The sequence below is a fragment of the Notolabrus celidotus genome, chromosome 21 (genome assembly GCF_009762535.1).
Source record: "Notolabrus celidotus isolate fNotCel1 chromosome 21, fNotCel1.pri, whole genome shotgun sequence".
In the NCBI taxonomy this organism is placed as follows: Eukaryota; Metazoa; Chordata; class Actinopteri; order Labriformes; family Labridae; genus Notolabrus; species Notolabrus celidotus.
The window spans coordinates 20,720,044-20,744,068 of NC_048292.1; the positions used below are offsets into that span (position 1 = coordinate 20,720,044).

The following is a 24,025-nucleotide window of genomic DNA, read 5'->3' on the forward strand; positions in this document are numbered from 1 at the left end:
TATTACCCAAATCATAACTCTAAGTCTAATCATAACCTTAACCCTAATCATAACCCTAAGCATAATCATACCCCTAACCCTATTCATAACCTTAAACCTAACAGTAACCTAAATCATAACCCTAAACCTAATCATAAACTTAACCCTAACTCTATCATAACCCTAACCCTAACCATAGTCATAACCCTAACGCTAACCCTAACCCTAACCATAACCCTAAACCTAATCATAACCCTAGTGTGTATATGGATTTCTGGGGATTATCAACTGAACGACAACGGGAGGTTGCTTTAAATTGAAAATAGATGTGTGTGTGTAAATATTTGTAATTGCAACATCAACTGTGGACAGGGACAGACATCAGCTGTTCCAGTCCTACAAAAAAAAGTAGCTCAGTAGGGGGCCCCTGCTGAATATGGGCCCTGGGGCGGCCGCACCCTCTGCCCCCGCAGTCGCTCCGCTTATGCAAACCATATTGTATAACATACAATGATGTGTGCTGATTACGTCACTGTAAGGTGTTGAAGGGATGTACATGTAAAGATATAAATAACATCACTGTTGTCTGAGACTGACAACAGTTTCAAGACCCGTACAAAACATGACAAAGATAATTTTCTGTCCGGAGCAAAAAAGCAAGAGCAACATTTATCAGCAATTTAACATAATACAGCGTCACCTGAGGTCACTGTGGACAAGAAGGCAGAAAACGTAGCAGGACCAGAAGCAGGCGATCAGACTAGTGAAGAAATCACACTGCCTACAAGCATTTCAGCGGAGTATTGCAGAGCGACGCGGACGATCCAACGCATAAGTATGTAGTGCACACGTCAGCTCTTTAGAGATACTCCCACCTGCTCTGCTGCCGTTGCCTGGATTGCAGGACAGGATGTTGCTCCACTTTTCCCTCTCAGAGATGGTTGGGGTCTAGTAGCTCCTCAGGCTGCTCTCGCATCTGTGCCCACTGTCATTATTTCCCCACTCTCAAGACCAGCCTGAGACCACACTAACGTTTTTACCACAGTGCCTTCAGTGTGTTCCATTCTATTTTATTCTACTTTGATGTGTTTTATTCTATCCTAATCTTCTTTGATGTGTTCCTTTCTATTTAATTCTCCCCTCTGCAGATTGATCCTATATGACGTGTGATCAGGTTGTCCTCAATGGTAGTTACGGTCCTGAGTGTTTATCCTTGAGACAGTGAGCACAGCTTCACGTGTCGGCAGCTTTCAGGAGCGCAACATGATGATTTGAAGTATGGAAGGCCGTTTGAGCATTTATTCGATATCTGTGATAAGTTTCAGTTTCCTGCACCAGATCAGACTTTGACAGCTGGCTGAAGGCTGAAAACCTTGCAACATCTGGGACATTACAGTGAAGTTTAAAATATTGAGCTGTTACAGGAGTAAGGGCCTTATTTTTTTTTTTTAAACCTGCTAGTTAACTAGACAGGTGATAATGTTTGTTTATCAATAATAGATAGATAGATAGATAGATAGATAGATAGATAGATAGATAGATAGATAGATAGATAGATAGATAGATAGATAGATAGATAGATAGATAGATAGATAGATAGATAGATAGATACTTTATTCATCCCCAACAGGGCAAATTCGGGTGTCCAGCAGCATACAGTGTGTGCCATACACAACCAAGCACTCTCAAAGTCAGGAAGTACAGTAAAAAAAATCAACGAGGTAAAGTGAATAAAATATGTCAAAAGCTACTATCAGTAGTATTAATAAAGTGCACATTAGTAAGATCTGTTGTATAGTCTTATTGCAGCCGGTATGAACGACCTCCTGAACATCTCAGTCCTGCAGCACATGGAAAGGAGTCGGTCATGCGGCTGAGCGACCACAGTGTCATGCAGGGGGTGACTACTGTTACTGAGGATGGACTTCATCAAGCTCCTCATTCTGCTCTCTACCAGTTCTCCAACAGAGTCCACCCCCCTCCCCATCACTGATACACACTTCCTGAGCAGTTTGTCGAGCCAGTTCCCCTCTCTTGCAGTCATGCAGTTCTCCCAGCACACAACAGCAAACAACACAGCACTGGCAAGAACTGACTGGTAAAAAAAGGTACAGCATCTCATTACAGACATCAAAATATTTAAACTTCCTAAGAAAGAAGAGTCTGCTCTGTCCTTTTTTGTATGCTGCATTTGCCGCCGCCCAAAGTCCACTATCATCTCCTTGGTTTTAGATGTGTTGAGGAGGAGTCCATTGCACCTGCTCCAGTGTGTGAAGTCCAAGATGGCCCTCCTGTACTCCCCCTCGCCCCCACCCTTCCAGCCACCACAGCAGTATCCTCTGAGTATTTCTGTATATGGCAGGATGGGGATCTGTAAGTAAAGTCAGATGTGTAAAGGTTGAAGAGAAAAGGGTATAGCACAGTTCCCTGTGGGGCTCCGATGCTGGTCCTCACAGTGTCAGAGACCGTGTTCCCCAGTCTGACATACTGTGGCCGCTCTGTCAAATAGTTCATGATCCACTCAATAAAAGCAGGCTCCATGCACAGATTCTCAAGTTTGCCTCTCAGCTTTTGAGGCTGGATGGTATTGAAAGCACTTGAGAAATCAAAAAACATTAGCCTCACGTACCCCCCGGTATCATCGAGGAAAGAGAGGGCCCGTCAAGCATGTACAGGATGGCATCCTCCATACCCATGTTTTCTCAATAGGCAAACTGTCATGGGTACAGTGCCTGCTGCAGTTGTGACCCCAGGAGCCGAGGAAGGAGCCTTTCGAGGGTCTTCATGATCACAGACGTCAGGGCCACTGGTCTGTAGTCCTTGACCTCAGATGGTCTCCCGACCTTAGGCACTGGAACAATGCAGGATGTCTTCCACTGGCTTGGAACATGACCTGTTTGGAGGCTCCAATTAAAGAGCGTGTGCAGAGGCACAGCCAGCTCCAGAGCACACTCCTTCAGAAGCCTTGATGGTATTCCATCAGGTCCAGCTGACTTACCAGGGCGCACTCTTCGCAGCTCCGCCCTCACCTCATCCACGGAGAAGTAATCCCTGTGGGGTACAACAGCAGCAGTAGTGGAACAGCCACTGGGTGGAGCAGAGCAGGAGGCAGCAGCAGAGGTGGAACAGCCGCCGGGTGGAGCAGAGCAGGGGGCAGCAGCAGTGGTGGAACAACCGCTGGGTGGAGCAGAGCAGGGGGCAGCAGCAGTTGTGGAACAGCTGCTGTGTGGGGCAGAGCAGGAGACAGCAGCAGTTGTGGAACAGCTGCTATGTGGGTCAGAGCAGGGGGCAGCAGCGGTTGTGGAACAGCTGCTGGGTGGAGCAGAGCAGGAGGCAGCAGCGGTTGTGGAACAGCTGCTTGGTGGAGCAGAGCAGGAGGCAGCAGCGGTTGTGGAACAGTTGCTGGGTGGAGCAGAGCAGGAGGCAGCAGCGGTTGTGGAACAGTTGCTGGGTGGAGCAGAGCAGGAGGCAGCAGCGGTTGTGGAACAGCTGTTGTGTGGGGCAGAGCTGGAGGCAGCGGTGGAGGTGGAGCAGCCGCTGGGTGGAGCAGAGCAGGAGGCAAAAAATGACCAAAATACTGTTGAGTAATAGTAGTTAGGGGCTTTTAACCTTATTAGATGACTGAAGATTTTTTAAATGTTCGCTACTCAACTGGTAAAGCAAAAAAATAAGAAATAAAAAAAAACTGGTATTTCTTGTGGCCATGTTTGTTCTTTTAAAGCTTGTCTTGGGATCTGAGGCTGTTTTGGAATCTGCCTACTGTCCTATCAGTACGTACTGATTTGGCCTAAATTCAGTCTGCAGTGTGTGAACAAGAGCAAATTTGCAGTATGCCAAAACTACCCGGATGTCGTACTGATTCGGAAACATTCCTCAGTATGCAGCGGGCCAGTCTATTTCCCATAATGCACCACGCTAACCTTCTCTTCCTTTTTCCCGTATATGACGGATGGCTCTCAGTTTTTAGCTGCATTAGCGCCACCTACTGTGTTGGAGTTTAATGGGTCGTTACATTTACAGTGAAGTGATGTGAAATGAACGTCGGTGAATCTTGTCACTTCCAAGAATTACAGAGTCGATAAACATCTCACAGGTATCTGTTCATGTCTGTGAGAATTATTAAATTCCACATAAACCACTTCTTAACTTTTTAAATCATAACCTTGGCCGTTGTTTACTTCTGCTTTCAGTAACCCAAAATCAGAGAAGCCTGACCCAGCATCATGCAGACCAGATCCAACAGAACAGTCATACTACAGACCATATTCAAACATAGTATGCAGTACAAAAGGCAGACTACATTCGTAGGTAGTATGTAGCATGTCGTCTTGATAACAGCCTTAGTGTAGACGTCTAGTGGTTAACTGTTAAGGCTTTCCATGTTCACAACTGAACTAGTTACTAAGTGACTAAGTCATTAAGTTATGTCCCTCTTCACTCTGTCTACGTGACACAGGCGATCTCACTTTGGAGATAAATTAACGATTGGCTTTATCTGTCGGGTTCACAGGAGTGATGATCAGAGGAGCAGAGTTACCACCTGAATCATTATTACAGGGAGCAAAGATGGGGACAAGTCTCCCAGTGAAGTTACAGCCGGTGAAGGAGTAGATGAAAGCTGCTGTATCTACGTCATAGAAGGAGACTACACGCTCCTCATAATTCACAAACACCCCCACCTTCTGAGGCGCTGACTTCAGGGAGAGGATGACAGAAGAACCAGGAAGGGGTCTGTACTCGTTTCCATTTTTCAACATTATAAGCCAAGGGCCTTTCTGTCGGCTTGGAGTGATTACTTCCTTCCTGTTGATTGATGCTAGTCCCACTCCTAACTCCCATCTAGCTTTCTCTTTAACCTGAACCTCAAAATAAAATTTCCCTGCTGAAAAACTCTGCTTTCCAAAAACACAAGCAGTCTGAGAAAACCTCTCTGGGTTATCTGGAAGATTCCGTCTTTTACCGTGACACACTCGTTTCTTGTCATCAGACACTCTGAGATTTGGATTTGCCGTATCAGGATCCAGAGTGACGTCCACAGCAAACTGCTGGACCCTCTTCTGCTCAGACTCAAGCTGATCCTTCACCTCTTTACTGACAGTCTCCTCCAGCTGAGCCACAGCGGTCCTCACAGTCCCCTCATACGATGAGTGAACTCTGACCTCTGTCCAGTCTTTGGTGGGTGGATCAGGGCTCAGTGAGGGGAGGTTTTGGAGGAAGTGGAGGTGGTCTTCAGTGAGTAAGAACTGCTCAACCTCAGCACCTCTCTTCATCAGCTCAGAGATTTCCTCTTCCAGCTCTCTGATAAAGCCTTCAGCCTGTTCCTCTGTTTCTTTCTGCTTCTCCTCAATCACGTCCAGGAGCTGAGCCAGACCTTCCTCCACAGACCGAATCAAAGCAGTGAAGACCTGCACGCTGGCTGATTTCTCTTGGTCTGCGTCCTCCCTGCTGAGCTTCACTGAATGTTTGATCTGCTCGATCTTCAGTCGTCTCTTCTCCATAATTTCCTGAATGTCAGCCTTTGTCTGTCTCAGCTCAGCCTTCCTCCCTTCATACTGCTCCATCAAGGGAACAATACGGTGAAGCTTGTGATCCAGCTCAGTACAGCTGATACACACACACATCTCATCAGTCCTGCAGAACATCTCCAGAGGTCTGTTGTGGTTCTTACAGGCTCTGTCCTCCAGGTTCTCCACAGGATCCATCAGCTCATGTTTTGTCAGACCTGTCACCTTCTGATGAAAGTCCAGGTGAGTCTCACAGTAGGAGGCCAGACACGTCAGGCAGGACTTCAGGGCCTTCACTTTGGTCTCAGAGCAGACGTCACACAGAACTTCTCCAGAGGAAGAACTTCTCTGGACTAAGCAGCTCCTGGTTTTCTTTGCAGCCGACTCTCTGAACTGAGCAGCCATCTCAGATATGAACTTGTTGACTCGCAGCTGAGGACGGGTTTCAAAGATATCTTTGCACAGGGGACACTCACACTGGAGTTTAACATCCCAGTGTTTAGTGATGCAGCTCTTGCAGAAGTTGTGTCCACATGGTATGGTGACTGGATCAGTGAACACATCCAGACAGATGGAGCACTGAAACTGCTCTTCAGATAACAAACAGCTGGCAGCAGACATCTCTGTGAAAAGAGAGAAACAGTGAACGGAAGAAATCTTCAGAGTTCTGAGCTGATATTTTAATTATTTTAATGAGTATTTATCTAAATACAATTAAATGCATTAAAAACAGACATGACTCTGTAGAGGAAGTCACTGCTTTAAAATCAGACCTGACTCTGTAGTGGAAATCACTGCATTAAAAAAGGCATGACTCTGTAGTGGAAGTCACTGCATTAAAATCAGACATGACTCTGTAGTGGAAGTCACTGCATTAAAAACAGACATGACTCTGTAGTGGAAGTCACTGCATTAAAAACAGACATGACTCTGTAGTGGAAGTCACTGCATTAAAAACAGACATGACTCTGTAGAGGAAGTCACTGCATTAAAATCAGACATGACTCTGTAGTGGAGATCACTGCATTAAAAACACACATGACTCTGTAGTGGAGATCACTGCATTAAAAACAGACATGACTCTGTAGTGGAAGTCACTGCATTAAAAACACACATGACTCTGTAGTGGAAGTCACTGCATTAAAAACACACATGACTCTGTAGTGGAAGTCACTGCATTAAAAACAGACATGACTCTGTAGTGGAAGTCACTGCATTAAAAACAGACATGACTCTGTAGTGGAAGTCACTGCATTAAAAACAGACATGACTCTGTAGAGGAAGTCACTGCATTAAAAACACACATGACTCTGTAGTGGAGATCACTGCATTAAAAACAGACATGACTCTGTAGTGGAAGTCACTGCATTAAAAACACACATGACTCTGTAGTGGAAGTCACTGCATTAAAAACACACATGACTCTGTAGTGGAAGTCACTGCATTAAAAACACACATGACTCTGTAGTGGAAGTCACTGCATTAAAAACAGACATGACTGTAGTGGAGATCACTGCATTAAAAAAAGGCATGACTCTGTAGTGGAAGTCACTGCATTAAATGAAGAGCTGATGAACACAATGGTAATCATCTCCCTGGTCTATCTATTTGAAACGTGATAAATAAATAAAAATCAGTGTTCTTATGAGCTTCAATAATAAATCTCTAGTTTGACGTACAACTTAAAAAAGAGAAGAAAACAAAGATCGATCTAACTGAAGAGCTACTCAGAGGGATTATACTCATTTACAGTGCACAGATGTTCAGTATGCTGTTGAGTTATGTTGTTGCAGGTGAGGATGCAAACAGGAGAAAAACAGACTGATATTAAAGACAAAACAGAAGAACGAAATCAACACTCAGCAGAACTAGCAAAATTATTCTGAACAAGACAAGTGTTGAAAATCTCCTGTTTCATTTAAGGTGCTACTCAACTCGAGTGTTTGGTGCCATCGTGTGGCCATGAGATGTCACTGCAGGTGGGTCTCAACTTTTAGAAGCGTCTTCTTTTGAAGCTAATTAAACAAATATAAGACAGGACTGTAATATCTTGTACTTTATTCTAAATATGTGCTGTCTGTATTCTAAGATATTCTTAAACTGGACATATTTAAGTGAAGACTGGACTTTAATTCAGCTAACAAAGACCCAGCAGCTGCAGAGCTTCAGACTTTAATGAACATGTCTCTATCACACTGCGGTCAAGTGAGCCGTCTTTTGCAAAACCCTGGTCAAGCCAGCCGCCCCTCGAAAAATAATGCGCGACTACACAGGGAATTACGGTACAGCTGCTGCGAGCGACCAAAAAGGAGGAATGCAGCCGTGTAGTTCCAAAGTTTTGTTATTGAATATATAAATGAAATTTAAAAATTACAGAAAAAGTACTTGTTCTCTATGTTTTAAAATAATTGGAATTTTTGAGAAGATTAATTGTAAATTCTTCTCAAATTGCACTTCGACGCTTTGACATTTTACTCATTTTCCTTATTTTATTTTGAAACATCTGGGAGAGGTGACAAAAATCTTTCAATGTATTATTGTTCCCCATGTCCCTGGCTGTCACCCTAAATATTTTCAGCAGATTTTACTGTATAGTTTTTGAGAAAAATAATGTTAAATTCTGCTCAAATGACACTGAGATGCTTTGATATTTTACTCATTTTTATTATTTTATTTTGAAAAATCTGGGAGAGGTGACAAAAATCTTTCAATGGATTATTGTTCCCCATGTCCCTGGCTGTCACCCTAAAAATTCCCAGCAGATTTTACTGTATAGCTTTTGAGAAAAATAAAGTTCAATTCTGCTCAAATTGCACTTAAATTCTTCTCAAATTGCACTGAGACGCTTTGATATTTTACTCATTTTCCTTATTTTATTTTGAAAAATCTGGGAGGGGTGACAAAAATCTTTCAATGGATTATTGTTCCCCATGTCCCTGGCTGTCACCCTAAAGATTTTCAGCAGATTTTACTGTATAGTTTTTGAGAAAAATAATGTTAAATTCTGCTCAAATTGCACTGAGACGCTTTGATATTTTACTAATTTTCCTTATTTTATTTTGAAAAATCTGGGAGAGGTGACAAAAATCTTTCAATGGATTATATTTCCCCATGTCCTTGGCTGTCACCCTAAAGATTTTCAGAAGATTTTACTGTATAGTTTTTGAGAAAAATAATGTTAAATTCTGCTCAAATTGCACTGAGACGCTTTGATATTTTACTAATTTTCCTTATTTTATTTTGAAAAATCTGGGAGGGGTGACAAAAATCTTTCAATGGATTATTGTTCCCCATGTCCCTGGCTGTCACCCTAAAGATTTTCAGCAGATTTTACTGTATAGTTTTTGAGAAAAATAATGTTCAATTCTGCTCAAATTGCACTGAGACGCTTTGACATTTTACTAATTTTCCTTATTTTATTTTGAAAAATCTGGGAGAGGTGACAAAAATCTTTCAATGGATTATATTTCCCCATGTCCTTGGCTGTCACCCTAAATATTTTCAGAAGATTTTACTGTATAGTTTTTGAGAAAAATAATGTTAAATTCTGCTCAAATTGCACTGAGACGCTTTGATATTTTACTAATTTTCCTTATTTTATTTTGAAAAATCTGGGAGAGGTGACAAAAATCTTTCAATGGATTATTGTTCCCCATGTCCCTGGCTGTCACCCTAAAAAATTTCAGCAGATTTTACTGTATATTTTTTGAGTAAAATAAAGTTAAATTCTGCTCAAATTGCACTGAGACGCTTTGATATTTTACTCATTTTCCTTATTTTATTTTGAAAAATCTGGGAGAGGTGACAAAAATCTTTCAATGGATTATTGTTCTCCATGTCCCTGGCTGTCACCCTAAAATATCCAAGCAGATTTTACTGTATAGTTTTTTAGAAAAATAATGTTCAATTCTGCTCAAATTGCACTGCGACGCTTTGATATTTCACTCATTTTCCTTATTTTATTTTGAAAAATCTGGGAGAGGTGACAAAAATCTTTCAATGGATTATTGTTCCCCATGTCCCTGGCTGTCACCCTAAAAATTCCCAGCAGATTTTACTGTATAGTTTTTGAGAAAAATAATGTTCAATTCTGCTCAAATTGCACTTAAATTCTTCTCAAATTGCACTGAGATGCTTTGATATTTTACTCATTTTCCTTATTTTATTTTGAAAAATCTGGGAGAGGTGACAAAAATCTTTCAATGGATTATTGTTCCCTATGTTTCTTGCTGTCACCCTAAAATATCCAAGCAGATTTTACTGTATAGTTTTTGAGAAAAATAATGTTCAATTCTGCTCAAATTGCACTGCGACGCTTTGATATTTCACTCATTTTCCTTATTTTATTTTGAAAAATCTGGGAGAGGTGACAAAAATCTTTCAATAGATTATATTTCCCCATGTCCTTGGCTGTCACCCTAAAGATTTTCAGAAGATTTTACTGTATAGTTTTTGAGAAAAATAATGTTAAATTCTGCTCAAATTGCACTTCGACGCTTTGATATTTTACTAATTTTCCTTATTTTATTTTGAAAAATCTGGGAGAGGTGACAAAAATCTTTCAATAAATTGTTGTTCCCTATGTCTCTGGCTGTCACCCTAAAAATTTTCAGCAGATTTTACTCTATAGTTTTTGAGAAAAATAATGTTAAATTCTGGTCAAATTGCACTGAGATGCTTTGATATTTTACTCATTTTCCTTATTTTATTTTGAAAAATCTGGGAGAGGTGACAAAAATCTTTCAATGGATTATATTTACCCATGTCCTTGGCTGTCACCCTAAGGATTTTCAGCAGATTTTACTGTATAGTTTTTGAGAAAAATAATGTTAAATTCTGCTCAAATTGCACTGAGATGCTTTGATATTTTACTCATTTTCCTTATTTTATTTTGAAAAATCTGGGAGAGGTGACAAAAATCTTTCAATGGATTATTGTTCCCTATGTCTCTGGCTGTCACCCTAAAATATCCAAGCAGATTTTACTGTATAGTTTTTTAGAAAAATAGTGTTCAATTCTGCTCAAATTGCACTGTGACGCTTTGATATTTCACTCATTTTCCTTATTTTATTTTGAAAAATCTGGGAGAGGTGACAAAAATCTTTCAATGGATTATATTTCCCCATGTCCCTGGCTGTCACCCTAAATATTTTCAGAAGATTTTACTGTATAGTTTTTGAGAAAAATAATGTTCAATTCTGCTCAAATTGCACTTAAATTCTTCTCAAATTGCACTGAGATGCTTTGATATTTTACTCATTTTCCTTATTTTATTTTGAAAAATCTGGGAGAGGTGACAAAAATCTTTCAATGGATTATTGTTCCCCATGTCCCTGGCTGTCACCCTAAATATTTTCAGAAGATTTTACTGTATAGTTTTTGAGAAAAATAAAGTTAAATTCTGCTCAAATTGCACTGAGATGCTTTGATATTTTACTCATTTTCCTTATTTTATTTTGAAAAATCTGGGAGAGGTGACAAAAATCTTTCAATGGATTATATTTCCCCATGTCCCTGGCTGTCACCCTAAAAATTTTCAGCAGATTTTACTCTATAGTTTTTGAGAAAAATAAAGTTCAATTCTGCTCCCAGATTTTTCAAAATAAAATAAGGAAAATTAGTAAAATGTCAAAGCGTCTCAGTGCAATTTGACCAGAATTTTACATTATTTTTCTCAAAAACTATACAGTAAAATCTGCTGAAAATATTTAGGGTGACAGCCAGGGACATGGGGAACAATAATCCATTGAAAGATTTTTGTCACCTCTCCCAGATTTTTCAAAATAAAATAAGGAAAATGAGTGAAATATCAAAGCATCGCAGTGCAATTTGAGAAGAATTTAAGTGCAATTTGACCAGAATTTAACATTATTTTTCTCAAAAACTATACAGTAAAATCTGCTGAAAATATTTAGGGTGACAGCCAGGGACATGGGGAACAATAATGCATTTAAAGATTTTTGTCACCTCTCCCAGATTTTTCAAAAGAAAATAAGGAAAATGAGTAAAATATCAAACCGTCGAAGTGCAATTTGAGAAGAATTTAATTGCAATTTGAGCAGAATTTAACATTATTTTTCTCAAAAACAATACAGTAAAATCTTCTGAAAATATTTAGGGTGACAGCCGGGGACATGGAGAACAATAATCCATTGAAAGATTTTTGTCACCTCTCCCAGATTTTTCAAAATAAAATAAGGAAAATTAGTAAAATTTCAAAGCGTCTCAGTGCAATTTGAGCAGAATTTAACATTATTTTTCTCAAAAACAATACAGTAAAATCTGCTGAAAATATTTAGGGTGACAGCCGGGGACATGGAGAACAATAATCTATTGAAAGATTTTTGTCACCTCTCCCAGATTTTTCAAAATAAAATAAGGAAAATGAGTGAATTATCAAAGCGTCGCAGTGCAATTTGAGCAGAATTTACAATTAATCTTCTCAAAAATTCCAATCATTTTAAAACATAGAGAACTAGTACTTTTTCTGTAATTTTTAAATTTCATTTTCATATTCACTAACAAAACTTTGGAACTACACGGCTGCATTCCTCCTTTTTGGTCGCTCGCAGCAGCCGTACCGTAATTCCCTGTGTAGTCGCGCATTATTTTTCGAGGGGCGGCTGGCTTGACCAGGGTTTTGCAAAAGACGGCTCACTTGACCGCAGTTCAATCACTTCATGTGACCTCACCTGGAGCAGAAACTTGGCTTGAATCTCGAGAACCTTTCCACCCCTGATTGAAAACAGGAAGATGAATCTCTGGAGTGAACTGATCTCTGAAGTTTCAACAATAAATCTTGAGTTCTAAGTTTCGTTTCCGCAGTGTGACGCTGAGACGCTCCTGGTTCTCTCTCTTGCAGAGTTGCTCCGCCTCTCTCTGCTCGCTGAGTTCAAACGTTCCTCCTCCAAATGATTACAGCAATAAAGTTCAGTCCAACATGTTCACTGCCACCCAGTGTTTATATGATCTCCTTGTGACAGTGAGCACAGCTTCACGTGTCGGCAGCTTTCAGGAGCGCAACATGATGATTTGAAGTATGGAAGGCCGTTTGAGCATTTATTCGATATCTGTGAGAAGTTTCAGTTTCATGCACCAGTTCAGACTCTCAAAGCTCTAATTCCATCCTTGCACACATGTTCACTGTAATAACTCTGATAAATATAAACAGTAACAGAGCTCTGTCTCTGTGTTTACCTGTTTAACACACATCCGCACATGAAGAGAATCTGCTCTCTGTTTATTCTGTCCTGAAGCATTACCCATCGATTTACTTTAAAATGCCTCATTATTAAATTATTGATTACTTTAAGGGGAAATATAAACCATGCAACTCTTTTCAAACCCCCTGCTCATTAATGATCAGCCTCATATGAAACTTTATTAACCTGACAGGAAATATAACAAGTGCTTTTACTAACAGACAAACTTTACTGTCAGACTTTTATTCTCTTCATGAAGAAAACAAGAACAAACGGGGAAACAACAGGAGAAATAACTAATCATGAATATATATTCTATTTATGACAGGAGACTCTATGACTCTATTTCATTAGACCAGGGGTGTCAAACTCAAATACACAGAGGGCCAAAATTAAAAAAACGGTGCAAGTCAAGGATCGGACTGAATTAATGTTTATTGCAAAACTTATTGAAATTAACTTATTGCACATATTGAACATTGAACTATCAAAGCTTAAGTTTTTGCCTATAAACATTTAAAAAAAAATGAAAAATATGTTGCATTCATTTCTTATTGCTCAAAAATGCTCTGGGGTAGTGAGAAAAAGTGCAAAAAGAAAACCTATTTAAGCTCAGGCTGCTGCTCTGTGATGCACACTAGTCTAAGCCAGATACTTGGCATGTCATCTTGGATGTAAGTTCCTCAATGTTTGGAGTCAGGCTCTGAGCTGAGGAAATCCTCAGGATTGAGTGAAGGTGTTCATCAGTAGGACGACTCCTGTGACATGTTCTGTTTAACTTCATCAAAGAGAACAGTTGTTCACACAGGTAGTTTGGCAGCACGGAAAATGGCTCAAGTTTTCTTGCAGCATCTGCTTCTCCCACAGTCGCAGCTTGGTTTTAAAAGCCTTCACTGCAGCGTACATGTTTGTGATCACACGGCCCCGCCCCTAAAGCTGCAGGTTGAGCGCATTGAGATGGCTCGTGATGTCACACAGAAACTTTGTATCGTGGAGCTCTGTTGTGTCTTTCCCTTTGCTCTCCATGAACTGACAGATCTCCTCACGTAACTCGAAACACACTTACAGCACTTTTCCTTGGCTTAGCCATCGCACCTCTGAGTCACCATATTCTGAACCGTACTCCTTTAGAAAAGACTTGAACTGCTGGCAGTGATTTAAACCTTTGGCTCTTATGAAGTTAACTGCTCCTGTTATGGTGCTCATCACATGGTCCATTTTCAAGGCTTTGCCACACAGCGATTCCTGATGTATGATGCAGTGATAAGCTGTCAGCTCACCCGCGCTGATTTCTTCCCGGATCCTGCCCACTAATCCACTCTTTTGCCTGCCATTTGCTGGTCGCTCAATCCATCGTCTGTCCCACACGTTTATCCAAAGGCAGCCTCATTTCATTTACAAATCTGGATACCTCTTCAAAGAGATCTTTCCCCGTAGTTGTGCCATGCATTGATCTTAATCCCAAAAGTTCCTCTGTTACGCACATGCATGTTCCCCTGTTACGCACATGCATATATTCTGCCTCCCACCTGTCTTGAACCCCTGTTTTCAAAGTCCACCTTTCGTTTAGCCATTTTTGGGGGAGAGGGAAAGCTGAAAGTTGACTGCAGGTGACTAGCTTCATAAGGCTGATGATGAGCGGAGTCGGGTAACGGCTCTCGCGTGCGGGCCCTCGATTGACATGCAGTGCATTGTGGGACTTGTAGTTTTAGTGGTGCGTGAAAAATACCGTAAGGTCAGCTCTATAAATAATTTGATATTATCCTGCGGGCCAAAGATAATGCCACCGCGGGCCAGACTTGGCCAGCGGCCCTTGAGTTTGACACATATGCATCAGACAGTGTATCTGAAATAAACAATCAGATATAACATAACCCATCCTCTGTTAAATTGAATTTATGATAAGTTCAGTATTTTGTGTTTAAAACTCACATCAAACACTTTATAATCTCAGCTCAACAAGTACAGACTGTTCAGAAACCGAAGGTCTGTTTCAGGGCACCCTTATAGACTGTTTTATGGTCTGTCTTTTCTCTATTTGTTAAACTCAAGTGATGTGAAGTTTCAGAGAAGTCCGAGCTGCTGCAGCGTCCAATCAGTGAGTGGTATTCGATAAGGGGACGTGTCTGTCAGAGGAAAGAATTCAGTGAAGTTTGCACTCATGTTTCCTCAATTATGGCTCCTCCGATCAGTCTCCTCGTTCCTCTCTCCTCTCTCCTCTGAGCAGCGTTAAGAGCTTTGAGATGCAGCCCCTGTCTGTGTGAAACAGATGATCTCACTTTAGAGAAAGATTAACAATTGGTTTCATCTGTTTAATCACAGGAGTGATGATCAGAGGAGCAGAGTTATCACCTGAAGTATTATCACTGGGAGCAAAGATGGGGAAGAGTCTCCCAGTGAAGTTACAGCCGGTGAAGGAGTAGATGAAAGCTGCTGTATCTACGTCATAGAAGGAGATCACACCCTCCTCATAGTCCACAAACACCCCCACCTTCTGTGGTGCTGACTTCAAGGAGAGGAGGACAGAAGAACCAGGAAGGGGCCTGTACTCGTTTCCATTCGTCAACATTATAAGCCAAGGGCCTGTCTGTAGGCTTGATGTGATTCTTTCCTTCCTGTGGATTAATCCTTGTGCCACTCCTAATTGCCATGTAGTTTTTTCTTTAACCTGAACCTCAAAATAAAATTTCCCTGCTGAAAAACTCTGCTTTCCAAAAACACAAACATTCTGAGAAAACCTCTCTGGGTTATCTGGAAGATTCTGTCTTTTACCATAATACACTTGTTTCTTGTCACCAGACACTCTGAGATATGGATTTGCGGTTTCAGGATCCAGAGTAACGTCCACAGCAAACTGCTGGACCCTCTTCTGCTCAGACTGAAGCTGCTTCTTCACCTCTTCACTGACAGTCTCCTCCAGCTGAGCCACAGCGGTCCTCACAGTCCCCTCATACGATGAGTGAACTCTGACCTCTGTCCAGTCTTTGGTGGGTGGATCAGGGCTAAGTGAGGGGAGGTTTTGGAGGAACTGGAGGTGGTCTTCAGTGAGTAAGAACTGCTCAACCTCAGCACCTCTCTTCATCAGCTCAGAGATTTCCTCTTCCAGCTCTCCGATGAAGCCTTCAGCCTGTTCCTCTGTTTCTTTCTGCTTCTCCTCAATCAAGTCCAGGAGCTGAGCCAGACCTTCCTCCACAGACCGGATCAGAGCAGTGAAGACCTGCACGCTGGCTGATTTCTCTTGGTCTGCGTCCTCCCTGCTGAGCTTCACTGAATGTTTGATCTGCTCGATCTTCAGTCTTCTCTCCCGGACCCTCTGCTGAATGTTGGCCTCTGACTTCACCAGTTTAGTTTTCTTCACCTTGTATTCTTCCATCATTGGAACAAAGACATGTGTCTTGTGACTTGACTCGATACAGAAATGACACACACACATCTGATCCGTCCTGCAGAACATCTCCAGAGGTCTGTCGTGGTTCTTACAGACTCTGTCCTCCAGGTTCTCCACAGGATCCATCAGCTCGTGTTTTTTCAGGCCTGGGATTCTGTGATGAGGCTCCAGGTGAGTCTCACAGTAGGAGGCCAGACACATCAGGCAGGACTTCAGGGCCTTCACTTTGGTCTCAGAGCAGACGTCACACAGAACTTCTCCAGAGGAAGAACTTCTCTGGACTGAGCAGCTGCTGGTTTTCTTTGCAGTCGACTGCCTGACCTGACAAGCCATCTCAGATATGAACGTGTTGACTCGCAGCTCAGGACGTTTTTTAAAGACATCTTTGCACAGGGGACACTCACACGGGACTTTAATATCCCAGTGTTTAGTGATGCAGCTCTTGCAGAAGTTGTGTCCACATGGTATGGTGACTGGATCAGTGAACACATCCAGACAGATGGAGCACTGAAACTGCTCTTCAGAGAGGAGGCTGCTGGCAGCAGACATCTCTGTGAAAAGAGAGAAACGGTGAACTGAAGTAACCTTCAGAGTTCTGAGCTGATATTTTATAATCTAAACAAAGTGGAACCGCTCCATCATGTGCAGTTCTCTGAACAGGAACCAGCAAGTCTTTGTTTGGTGAGTCTGAAGAGATCTGAATAAAAAGGGGACAGCCTGTTTCTGATCAGGTTTTGTAACGACTCCTTTGTGCATCAGGTGAATTATTCAGGTTACAAAAAACGAGATATGGATTGTCACGTTGTTGCACAATCCTACAGGCGTCAGGATCCTTTAGAAAACACGTGATTCTCTGAATTTCTGAGTTCCTGTTCAAAAGTACATTTTATTTTATAGGGTGCCAAAAAACAGCAAAACTCACAAAAGCCACCTTTGCATCAGAGTTCAGAAGACTCAAATACATTGAGCTTCTTAAAAGTGATGTCACATTTTCATAAATACAGGCTCTTCAGTGTTTTTCACCTGCTGTAGGTTTGGCTGGCTCCAAGACAAAAACATTCCTGGGAGCAAGACCCAAAGCACAACAGGAAGTGTAGCGTTTTTATTTTATTTTGAAAGTTTTGCACTTTTAAAAAAAATAATTTCAAAGTGTCAAACCTGATGACTTCATCAAATCCACCTTAAACTCTTAAAGTTGAAGAAGGACTGTAGGAGTAGATCATGAATCAGTTGTTTACATGTCAATGGCTGGAGTTCTGTGTTGGTGTTTGTGTATAACAATGTTGTGTATTGGACACTTTTAGAGCCTGTGCAAGAACAGTAAACGGACTGAGAGTTCAACTGGAAAATTTGACAAGGAGTTTCATTCATCAAACACGGTAACTCAGAGCGCGTCAATCAGGTCATCCAGGTGCAACACCTCAGTGGCTTCAAGTTTTGGCTTGGTTATAGGACGCCGTTTGTTAAGTTGTGCAAACTGAAAATAACAGCTACAATTCTCCACATTTAGCTCCAAAACCTCATAAAAATGTAGAGTTAATTTCTAAAAGTCACTTTTTTATTACATTTAGAGGAATATTTGAGATCTTCTTCACATTTAATTTTGTGGTGAATAATATATTACGTTAAAATCACTGTTAAATCCAAATGTTATACATAAATATAAATGTTAAACGTTCAATCCAAATGTTAAATATAAGTATAAATGTTAAATGTTAATTCTAAAGCTACATGTTAAATTTTAAATATAAATGTTAAATGTTAAATCCAAATGCTTAATATAAATCTACATGTTAAATTTTAAATATAAATTTTAAATATAAATGTTAAATATAAATATTAAATCTAAATGTTAAATGTTGCTCTGCAATCCTAAATATTTGTAGCTGATATGCAAATTAATACCAAAATAAAAGCTTCATAAAGCGATACAGACTTAGCACTAGCAACTAAGTGTCCACTCCATAGACTGGGTCAGTTCTGTCTCTGAGCGTTGTGAAATCTCTTTATGGCCTACAAAACTGCCTTTAAAACATTTTTACGGCGGCCAGTCTGACTCTAGCTATAACCCGAAGAAGTCAGTGCTGACCGACTATGATTGGGATATCTGTATCGCTTTATGATGCTGTTATTTTGGTACTTCTGCTCGGCGGCAGTGTTAATTTATATTGGGCGCTGTCAGTACCAAAATAAAAGTTTCATAAAATGATACAGATATCTTAACCATAGTCTGTCAGTGCTGACTCCTACTGGTTATAGCCGGACTGCCCGCCGTAAAAATGCTGGATAGGCAGTTTTGGAGGCCACAAAGAGATTTCACAACGCTCAGACAGAACTGACCAACTCTATGGTACAGACAAGATAAGTTGCTATTGCTAAGTCTGTATCACATTATTTAGGATCGCAGAGCAACATTTAAGTATTAGATTTAACATTTATATTTAACATTTATATTTATACATCACATTTATATTTATATTTAACATTTAGATTTATATTTAACATTTAGATTTATATTTAACATGTAAATGAAACATTTACCATTTAGATTTAACATTTGTATTTATATTTAGCATTTATATTTATATATCACATTTAGATTTATATTTAGCATTTAGATTTAACATTTTACATTATATTTATATATCACATTTATATTTATATTTAACATTTATATTAAACATTTAACATTTAGATTTAACCGTGATTTTAACTATACCACCCCAAAAACCCGACCCATAATCCATATGCAAGACCAAGATAAATAATAAATAAAATAAAAGTTGCTAACGAACTGAGGAAGCGCTGTCATAACATCTCAATGAGGAAACACTGGAGGAAACAAGAGATGTTAAAACTAAAGATGGGAATTTGAGCTCACCAAAATAAAATAAATGAATAAGATAATAAAACTATAAAAGATTAAACCAGTAAAGAGACTACGATGCTAAACTAAAATAAAATACAGTAAAGTAAAACAGAATAAAATGCTGAGAGGTCATCTTTGAAAATAACTCAAGTGAACTAGATAAGAAGTAAGTTTAAATTAGATTAAGACTCAGTTAAAAGCGAGATTAAAAAGGTAAATCTTGAGAATTAAGATCGTTTGGCCCTGTCGGCCTGAAATAGGTGATTTTTGATCCTTCAGATCTGCTGCACTCCTCTACACCTTTGAGCCCTGAGCCAAAACAGGTGTATACATTTTAAAGACACAGCTCAAACTACTGTTGTTTCTTCATGTTTAAGTAAAGTAAACATGATAAATATTGGACTCACCTGTATGTGTATGTTAGATATAAAGGCGCGTGAGTCCCTCAGGTGTCGTTTCCGCAGTGTGACGCTGAGACGCTCCTGGTTCTCTTGCAGAGTTGCTCCGCCTCTCTCTGCTCGCTGAGTTCAAACGTTCCTCCTCCAAATGATTACAGCAATAAAGTTCAGTCCAACATGTTCACTGCCACCCAGTGTTCATATGATCTCCTTGTGACAGTGAGCACAGCTTCACGTGTCGGCAGCTTTCAGGAGCGCAACATGATGATTTGAAGTATGGAAGGCCGTTTGAGCATTTATTCGATATCTGTGATAAGTTTCAGTTTCCTGCACCAGTTAGACTTTGACAGCTGTTCACTGGTTAAATGCTGAAAACCTTCGTACCACAAACTTGCAAAATCTCTGACATGATAGAAGGGTCTTATATATTGAGATGTTACATTAGTTGGGGTCTTTTTTTAACTACATTAGTTTACTAGTTGGATGAAAATGTTTATATGTTCACCAGTTTTGACCAAAATACTGACTAGTTACATTAGTTAGGGTCCTTTTGACCTGGTTAGATAACTGAGGATGTTTGAAAACGTTCACTTCTCAACTGGAAAGGTAAAAATAAAAATGTAATAAACCCTGGAGTAACTAGTTACCTGTTTAAAGCTACTCTTGGCATCTTTATGTCTACTATGGCGCCCCCTGATATTTTGTTGTATCTAGTAAAGTAGCAAAGTGTTCTGTGTTAAACTACTGAACTGGTCCTGTCTAAGAATGAGGAAACTGGTATATCTCAGATATGTAGCTCTAGCGAAAGTTCAGACAGGAAGACTATAAAAGCAATCACAGCAGTTGTTTAACTCTCCTCTCCCTCGTCCAATAGCTCACCCGCTTCCAGCTGCACGCTCCGGAGCTGTCATTGGTTAATCAGCGGCGGCGTCATCCAATAGCTCAGTGGCACGCCCTTATTGTCAGCCTATCAACTTTCTGCTGTCTTTTTAAATGTTTCTCTCTCTCCAGCTAGTTCCTTCTTGCATTGATGGTGCGCACCCCTTCACCTCCCCATCTCCACCTGGTCTCTGCAAGTCTTCAATTCCTAGGATCATCAACCACCACACCAGTGTCTGGACTCTAGGGGGATTTCTTCTGCTGCCAAATTCACGCATTCCTACGCTCACAACATTATCCCCATAGAGTCCTTACGCCAAAGATTTCTGTCAAGATTCATCATTCATTCAGTTGTAATAAATAACCTTTAAATCGTGTCTCTCCTGATTGAGATGGAATAAATGCTCAAATGGCTCTCTATACTGGATCTGAACTCTAAACTGTGTCAGGAGGTGAAGGTGAACCAGAAGGTAACGTGGACCAGCCTGACGGATGTTGAGTTGTGCTGATTTCTAATGTGGAGCTGAGAACAAGCAGATGTAGTGTCGGCTGTCGACCACAGGGGGGCAGTGTTGTACAGGGATGTTTAGGGAAGCGCGCTGTCTTTTAGATGACTCAGGGGAAATCCAGATCCGACTGTGTGCATGCCTCTGTGTTTGTGTTTGTGTGTGTGTGTGTGTGTGTGTGTGTGTGTGTGTGTGTGTTGCATCAGTCAACAGTTTGCAGCTCAGTCTCACATTCAGAAAAAAGCTTTACATCATCGCATGGTGTGTGTGTGTGTGCCTCTTTGATTAAAATTTCAGAGCAGGCTGATTAATGTGGCACCATCTGGACGTGAGCCGAAGTGATTGAACAGCTCAGAAAGTTCTGAATTTAAAAGGTGTTTAATCACGCAGCTTGATTATTCCTGGAAGTATTTAGTCTTATACTGCAGATGCACATGCTGCTGCATTAAGCAAAGAATGCCATTCAAATCTATAAAACATGCTGGATGAGTTAATTTCAGTTTCATTTGCTGAGCTCCTCCTGCAGGATTCACGTGATGTTTTCACGCACTTCATTCACAAAGAAGAATGCTTTCATATTGAAGCCTTTAAGAAGCAGTAAAGTCATTATGAGGTGCGTTCAGGATTATAATGTATTCATATTTACATGCATTCTCAAAAATATCTGGCATCATTCAAATATTTGGGCCACAAAAGAGAAAGCTAGCTCTGAGATTCCTTACCTGTGCAGGAGGGAGAGACCATCAGTGATCTCTGCTGTGTAGAGCTCTGCCCAAGTGGAGAGAAATGAGGAAGGGTGGCCAGGACTCTCTTCTGCATCACGTCTTCATCATCGTCCTGGATCACCACGTCCTTCCTCAGGACCTTTTATTACATGCAGCTCCTCAGTGGCCAGCATCACCTCGCTGAATTAGACAGGGAGGTGAGGTCCCTGAGCTTGACCTGGTCGGTATGTCAGTGTTGCTGAAATGTTTTGGCATACACTTTGTCTATGCGGCGCCCTTTGTAAAGTTGTGCACACTGAAAACGACAACACTTCTCCACCTTTGGCTACAAAACATCTTAAAAATTGTAGTGGGAATTTTTAAAAGTCACTTTTTTTAAATCATATTTAGAGATATACTTGTGATCTTCACTTTATTTTTGTGCTGAAAAATATATTTAAAATAAAATCACTTTAAATATATAAAAGTTAAATATAAATATAAATGTTAAACATTAAATCTAAGTGTTAAATGTTAAATCTAAATGACAAATCTAAATGTGATATATAAATATGTTAAGTATTAATGTTAAATATAATATAATGTCAAATATAAATGTAAAATATTGATCTAAGTAATACATGTTAAATATAAACATAAATGTTTTTATATAAATTAAAATATAAATCTAAATTTTAGCTATAAATATAATGTTCAATCTAATTGTTAAATATAAATGTTAAATGTTGCTAGAGATCATACATATTTCTCTAATTCACACTGCCGCCTAGCGTAAGTAACAAAATAAATGCCAGGTTAAGCCACTGGGACTATGGTTGGGATATCTGTGTTGCTTTATGAAGCTTTTCTTTTGGTACTTTTGCTGAGCAGCAGTGTGGATTTGCATATGTGCTGAATATTTAGGATTGCAAAAAACATTTAACATTTCGACTTATATTTAACATTTAGATTTAATATTAAACATTTATACTTATATAACATTTATCTTTAACATTTATATTTATATTTAGCATTTAATATTTATACTTATATTTAACATGTATGTTTATATTTTACATTTAGAATTAGATTTAACATTTAGATTTAGCACTTATATTTAACATTTATATTTAACATTTATATTTAAATCTAACATTTATATTTGGCATTTGGATTTAACAGTGATTTTATTGTAAATATATTTGTCTCTAAATGTAATAAAAAATGACTTAAAAATTCACACTACATTTTTAAGATGTTTTGAGCTGATGTTGTCGTTTATGGCACCCCATATTTGTTTACCTGTTGGTAGAATTGAAATCAGTCAAACCTGTTGATTGTGTTCATCGTGCTCAGACTGACTCACATAAACACTATCTATAACTGAGCTATTAAAACCAAAGCAGAACAATTTTTCCAAATTAAATTCAGGCTGAAAACCTCTTGAACGACTTTTTGTCATTAAATGTTAAATTTTCATAAATTAACATTATGGACTAGTTACTTGGGCATCCTTTTGACCGGTTTATTGACATTAAATCTCAGTGAAATCTGACTATTTTGATGATGATGTATGAGACAGATGGACAGACACAACAGTAGTTTGTTAAACCCTGGTACTGATTTGAGCCAACAGGTCATCAAACTGGACTCTGGAAAGTTCATCCAGACACAGCTCATGTAGGAGGAGGAGCAGGAGGACGAGGAGGAGGATTCTTGAGTTATGTTTGGACTGAAATGATTGTTTTTGTCACTGTTACTGTTTTTGTGAGTACAGTCTGGTGCCTTCCTGGTTCATAAAACTCATCGTTCTCTCTAACAAAAAGCTCTCTCTCTGCAGGGATCCTCTTAGAAACAACCTGAGCCTGTCAGGGACAAAAATAAGAAGGTTTCGTGGACGTATTTTGCAGCAGCTGAGTGAAGAAACCCAAAAATCTGCACCAAGTATCAGCAGTAATGCATCAATGAGTGCTTTTAAATGTACAACACATTACACAGAACATACATTTGTCTCAGGTAACGCTATGAAGACACCAGGACATGATCCTGATTGGACTAAGTGCTGTGTCACAGGGATAAGGATTATCTTCAGAGCAAATGGAGCAGATAAATCAGCAGTGAGTGTGAAGCTGCAGCCAGCAGCCTCTCTGCTGACATTAACTGCAGCTCTCCATCACCGTTACAAAAGAGCGCCGCCTAATTGAAATACACTTTAATAGTTAGAGGCCTTGATGGCGGCACGAGATCGACAAGATGTCCGGGGGCAAAGGTTAGCAGAGGTCCTCAGCGGCATTTAGAGAGTCATAAAATCAGAGAAGGTCTTGTTATTGTCCTCGTGTGAGTTTAACATAATTTAACCCTTCAATACGCAGACAAAGAGCGGCCTGTATGAGAACCAATCAGATTAAAGAAGGAAGGGAGGAGAAGGAGAGGAGGGTGTCTCCATCTCTGAGGCTCCTTCAGATGACAGGAACAACTAATGGACCCTCTCTTTCATTAATGCAGCCTGTGTGTGTGTGTGTGTGTGTGTGTGTGTGTGTGTGTGTGTGTGTGTGTGTGTGTGTGTGTGTGTGTGTGTGTGTGTGTGTGTGAGAGA

At 40.0% G+C, this 24,025-nt stretch overlaps 2 protein-coding genes across 3 annotated transcripts; both read right to left on the bottom strand.

Moving 5' to 3' along the window:
• Positions 1-1,576: 1,576 nt before the first annotated feature.
• LOC117805486 (E3 ubiquitin-protein ligase TRIM39-like) lies at positions 1,577-12,504 on the bottom strand. The gene is made up of 2 exons (XM_034674219.1): positions 12,176-12,504; positions 1,577-6,106 (listed from the first exon to the last, which is right to left on the bottom strand). Exon 2 carries the CDS (start codon positions 6,102-6,104, stop codon positions 4,458-4,460), a length of 1,647 nt encoding a protein of 548 aa, XP_034530110.1. The 5' UTR covers positions 6,105-6,106; positions 12,176-12,504; the 3' UTR covers positions 1,577-4,457.
• Positions 12,505-14,526: 2,022 nt separating this feature from the next.
• Positions 14,527-19,469, bottom strand: LOC117805485 (E3 ubiquitin-protein ligase TRIM39-like). Of its 2 annotated transcripts, XM_034674218.1 has the most exons (3): positions 19,350-19,469; positions 15,038-16,624; positions 14,527-14,941 (listed from the first exon to the last, which is right to left on the bottom strand). In XM_034674218.1, exons 2-3 carry the CDS (start codon positions 16,620-16,622, stop codon positions 14,874-14,876), a joined length of 1,653 nt encoding a protein of 550 aa, XP_034530109.1. In that variant the 5' UTR covers positions 16,623-16,624; positions 19,350-19,469; the 3' UTR covers positions 14,527-14,873. The 2 variants fall into 2 exon arrangements, with proteins under 2 accessions (XP_034530109.1, XP_034530108.1); XM_034674217.1 differs by having other exon boundaries at positions 14,874-16,624.
• Between the last annotated feature and the right edge of the window lie 4,556 nt (positions 19,470-24,025).

Coding starts and splice junctions, on each gene's coding strand:
- LOC117805485 (XM_034674217.1), bottom strand. CDS start 16,622: ATGTCTGCTGCCAGCAGCCTCCTCTCTGAAGAGCAGTTTCAGTGCTCC.
- LOC117805486 (XM_034674219.1), bottom strand. CDS start 6,104: ATGTCTGCTGCCAGCTGTTTGTTATCTGAAGAGCAGTTTCAGTGCTCC.